We start from the raw sequence: 5,502 nt of genomic DNA, 5'->3' as shown, positions 1-5,502 counted from the left end.
TCTCTCCAGCTCCCTCTTGGACTGTCTTAGCCCCTTAAATGGCTGTTTATTACCAGCCATTTGTGTGTGACCCAACATCCTTGCCACTATTAGGTAATTTCATTTGGAGACCCCCTTGCTTCCACTAACCCAAAGGCTAAGAATGTGATCCGATAATCTGAGGTCTATATTTTGTTGCTTCTTACCTAATTGACATACGCAACTAATGCGTTTTAAATGTCTTTTATGATGTTTTTTTCTGATACTACGAAAATTTCCTGAAATTGCTACCTTGTCAGAACATGGAAATTTGGGGTGACCTCAATCTATGTCCTGGGTTATGATTACTCATATTTGACTACAAAATAAACTCTTATTCCCTCTGAGGTGAGAGTTGTGCTTTTTCATGTAGGCATAAGCAAATAAAAATTCCAAATGGGGGAGTGGGGCGGCAGCTGGAGAGCTGATGGCTCAGAGGTTAAGAATGCTACCTGCTCTCTCAGAGAACCCGAGTTCGATTTCCAGAGGCTCACAACTGCCTGTAATTCCAGCTCCAAAGAACCGCCACCTCTGGCCACCAGGGTATTGCACTTATGTGTACATACCCATACACGTAATTTTAAAAAATTTAGTTTGAAAATTGCAAATGTGATCACAGTACTTAATAAGCTTGCCTGGGACAGAGACTTCTGGGCTGGAAGAACATCCCGTGGAGGACTCTGTGTAATTTTGCAAATGATGGAGAAGCAGGGAGTTAGTTCATTCTTTCCCCCTTCAAGACAGCCAAGAAAAGATAGATGTTGGGCAGGGGGACTGTTTTTGTCCCACAGGAGCCACCATGGGGCCGCATTTCCCAAAGCCTTGTCGCACTGATTTCTGGGCGTTGTAGTCCCTCCTGTACACGTGAACATGGCGGCCTGCATGGCAGAAGGTTCCAGGGCCTCCCTGAGCCTGGCCCGGACCTTCCTAGCGGCCAGGCCTTTGCTTGCTGCGCCCGTGTCTGTCGCCTGCCGTGTCCGCACGTGCCCGAGCCGGCCACAAAGCACTGGGCCTTCCGAGTCCCCCGCATTCCAGCCACCGCGGAAGCCGGTCATCGTGGACCCGCGCGGAACCCCGAGGGAGGAGAGGAGGTGAGGCGGGACCAGGCCAGTGCGCACGCGCGGGACCCGCAGACCCCGGAGCTGGGCTGCACACCTTAGCTTCCCATCAGCTCCTCAGTGTCAGAACCCCGAAGAGCGAGCTCCACGGGAAGCTCTTTGGTCCGTTCTTTGTCCTAGACCTTTTCCTCTGTGCCTCTTGGTTACACCCGCGGACGTGTAGGAGCAGATCTTTCCTCCCCTCAGAGCCTTCATCCTGGCTAGCCATCAGTTGGCCAGAGTCAGTTGGTGTTTCAGGAGGGAATTCCTGTCAGATGCGCTTCAGTAATGAACAGTGCAGTCGTTTGTTCCTTGAAGTTTACGAAACTGAGAATCTTATTCACTTAAGTGAATGGTGTAGCCTTGAAGGTACGTGTAGATTTAGTTGATCTAAGTAAGATTTATAGTATTCCTGTAGTGGCTGACGCCTGTATTTCAGCACTTGAGAGGCCGAGGCAGGAAGATTGCAGAAGTTTGAGACCAGCTTAGTCTACATGGGGAGTCCCAAGCCACCCGGTTACGTAGCAAAATCGTCTCAAAAAACGCAGAAACAAAAACGACAAAACACGAGAGTTTTCATAGGCAAACTTGGGTGTGATTATAGGCTTTCTGAAAGGGTTGTAGGTTACTGAGGGATCTCTGGGGTTTTAAATATTCTGTAGTTCTAAACTGAAATGGAGGGGCTGGAGAGATGGTTCAACGGTTACGAGCCCCCTGGCTGCTCTTGCAGAAGACCCGGGTTCGATTTCCATCACTCATATGGCAGCTAACAACCTTCCAACTCCAGTTCCAGGGGAATCTGACGCCCTTTTCTGACCTCCGCGAGCGTTGCATGGCACAGGTGCACATGCAGGCAGTATACTCACACAAAATAAAAAATAAAATATTTTAAATTGAAATAGGTTTGGACTTAGGAAACTTAATGATTCAGGAAAAATATTTTTTCCTGAGAAAGTGATGGAAATCACTTTTCCATCGCTAAAGTGGAAAAAGAATCTTTTAAAAGCTAACAGGGGCTCAGCGATTAAGAGCACTTGCTGCTCTTGCAGAGGCCCCACTTACTCAGCAAACATATACACAAAAATAAACCTTAAAAGGTTTTTTTTGATTATTTTATGTGTATGAGTGTTTTGCCTGCATGTATTTAAGTGTGCTGCATGCATACAATGGTTGTAGAGACTAGGACAGGGTGTCAGAGCCCTTGGAACTGGAGTTAAGGATGAGTGTTTGCCATGATGTGAGTGCTGGGAACTAAAACCCAATCCTTTGCAAGAGTAGCCAGTGCTCCTAATTGCTGAGCCCTTTCTCCATCCCCCAGAATAAATTTTTAAAAGCTAACAATAGGGGCTGGAGAGATGGTTAAGAACACTGGTTGTTCTTGGAGAAGACCCGGGTTCGAATCCCAGCACCCACATGGCAGCTAACAACTGTCCGTAACTCCAGTCCCAGGAGATCTAACAGCCTCTTCTGACCTCCGTGGGCATTGCATGACAGGGGTGCACTTACCTACATGCAGGCAATACATGAATACATATAAAATAAAATAATAAATAAATTAAAAATTAATAAAAGCTAACAATAAAGGCTAGTGAGATGGCTCTGTGGGAAAGGTGCTTTCAGCACACACCTGCCAACACAGGTCCATCCCCAGAACCCATGTGATAGAAGCAGAAAACCTCCACAAAGTTGTCTTCTGATCCCCACATGTGCACTGTGGTGTGGGCATGTCCCCTCCCCAAATATGCACACAATGGTAATATTTTTTAAAAACTAACGGTAATGTTCAGGTGAGTGATAGTGTACATTGTACAATCTGGAAAAAAATCAGCAAAATTTAGCAAATTTGAAGGTGTGTAAACCTTTTTAACAGGCCTAAAGCTTAAAGAAATCCTAACAGTTATATACTAGGAGACAAGTACATGAATGAACATAACAGCACAAAAATGTAGAGGAGGCCTAGAAGGCCACCAGCAAGTAGGTGAGTTGGCAAATACAGTCATGTAAGAATGTTAAACAGTAGTGGTAAGTCAACTAAAGCAGATTTTAAAAATATATATTATTTTTAGAGTGTTTTTGCCTGCATGTATGTAAGTGCACCACGTGTGTGCAATGCCCACAGAAGCCAGAAGAGGGTGCTGGATCCTCTGGAACTGCAGTTAAGGATGGTTGTAAGCTGCCATGTGGGTGTTGGCAATCAAACCCAGGTCCTCTGCAAGAGCAGCGAGTGTTCTTAACCTCTGAGCCATCTCTCTAGCCCCTACTACTTCAGATTTTTAAAACATGGGGGAATTTCACAAACATGCATAAGAAAGAATTTATATTGGTACCCTTTTATGAAGCTTACAACATATATGCTGCGTAAACGTATATGCTGCGTAGACATCTATGTGCACACCAGATATCCTCCACCTTCACCAAGTCATGAAGCCTAGCCTTACCATTAGTGATACAAACTGACATTGTTAAGGTGCCTCCTGATGTGTGAATAGACAGTTCCCATCAAGTCCTTGTAATTTCCAGAATCCAGCAATGGTTTCCAAGATAGCAGACCCTAAAGGGCAGTTCTGAGCTACAGAAGTACAGAACCAAGGAAGAACAATCATTTGAGACACTAACATGCAGCCAGGAGTGGTGGCACATGACTTGAGCCCAGCACTCAGGAGGCACTGATAGGTAGATTTCTCTGAGTTCCAGGCCAGCCAGGGCCTATGTAATGAGACCCTGTCTCCGAAAAACATAGACAGACTGTCTCACCTCCAAATCCAGTGTGTGGACATCAACTGCATCTTGAATTAGGCAACAAACATGTAAAAGACCTATGTGACAGAAATTCAAATGTGAACATTACAGAATTAATGCTAATTTTCTTAGGTGCAAAAGTACTGTGATAATGTAGTAGAAAGTCCTTTATTGTTACTATTAGTGTGTGTGTGTGTGTGCATGTATGAAGAGTACACATTGCCATGGCACCACAGAGGACAACTTTCAGGAATTGATTCTCCTCTTCCACCATGGGACCAGGATTAAACTCAGGCCATCAGGCTTACCCAGAAGGTGCTCTTACCTGTTGAGCCATCTCACAGGCCCAGTCCTTGATTTTAACATAGATTTTTCTCAGCTGACACTTTCAAATGGTTTAAGAAAAATTATATGCATATGTAAAGCAATTGTAGCAAATATTTAGCAGTTGGTAAATGTAGAGGAATATATGGGTGTTCTAGTACATAAACTCTGGTACATTTGATAGCTTTGGAGTATAAAATTGAGGCAATTGAAATTCATGAGAATAATTACCAAAATTCAACAACAGGGACTGGGGGATGCACAGGAGCATGAATGTTCATTGTGATGTCATTAATATGGACTGCTTCATGAGCTTAAAGTTACTTAGGAAAGTAGAAAGGTTCCTTTTTAGATCAGCCTGCAATTGTGATTTATATATTTTCCAGCGATATGTATTGTAGCATCACCCAATTTGAGGCCTGTGGTTGTAGGCTTTGGAGACTGACAGGTGTTTAAATCATGACAAGATTATAGTAATAGTAATGGGTCAGTTTATCTTCTTCAAGCTTCAGTCTTTATCTATAAAAGGAGAGGATGATTCCAATCCCACTTAATTGCTCTTAAGATTAATTTATGTTACTGTATTGGCCAGCTTTCTTTTGCTATCACAAAACACCTGAGAGAATCAACTTAAAGGAGGAAAGGTTTATTTTGGCTCTTTATTTCAGCAATTTTAGGTCACAGTGCAGCATGGCAGGAAGCCTCAGCCAGGAAGCAGGAGGGACAGAAAGGGCCTGGGGTCCCAGTCTTGCCTTTGAGGGAAGACTCCCAGTGACCCAGGTTCCCTCCAGTAGGCCGCACCTCTTAAAGCTCTACTAGCTCCCAGTAGCGCCACAAGTTTGTAAGCTAGGCCTGTAGCCTGAGCCTTCCTGGGACAATTAAACTCCAGACCACAATGGCTACATGGATGTTTCATAAGCTTTCAAGAAAACACCTGGCAAGTACTCAGGAATTGCTAGCTACCATCATGAGCAGTAAAGATAGCTTTGGAAATAACAGTTTTAGTAATAACTTTGATTTCTTATTAAAAAAATAAAGAATAATACTATGCCAGGCATGGTGGTGCACGACTTTAATCCCAGCACTTGAGAGGCAGAGGCAGGCGGATCTCTGGGAGTTCAAGGCCAGCCTGGTCTATGTAGTGAGTTCCAGGCCAGCTTGGGGCAACAGAAAGACCCAGTCTCAAAAAGACCAAAAATATAAAAGAATAAAATATACCAATACCGTGCCATTTCATTTATTTGTAAGTCATATTATTTCTTCTTATATTGGCGTAAGTTACCTTTTAATTTTTTCTGCCTTATTAGGATTTATTTATTTTATT

General features: G+C 43.8%; 1 protein-coding gene across 1 annotated transcript in view; it reads left to right on the top strand.

The window, feature by feature from the left end:
* The first annotated feature begins 859 nt into the window (after window positions 1-859).
* Window positions 860-5,502, top strand: part of Mrpl19 (mitochondrial ribosomal protein L19) — a 23,920-nt gene continuing 19,277 nt past the window's right edge. The window contains exon 1 of the mRNA XM_008841581.3: window positions 860-1,109. Coding sequence (XP_008839803.1) covers window positions 889-1,109 — 221 coding nt within the window. The 5' untranslated portion in view covers window positions 860-888. The remainder of the gene's footprint in view (window positions 1,110-5,502) is intronic.

The sequence above is a fragment of the Nannospalax galili genome, unplaced genomic scaffold, assembly GCF_000622305.1.
Source record: "Nannospalax galili isolate Female #2095 unplaced genomic scaffold, S.galili_v1.0 scaffold61, whole genome shotgun sequence".
Lineage (NCBI taxonomy): Eukaryota > Metazoa > Chordata > Mammalia > Rodentia > Spalacidae > Nannospalax > Nannospalax galili.
The sequence above is the reverse complement of the archived record's forward strand: the minus strand, read 5'-3'. Positions and strand labels throughout refer to the sequence as shown.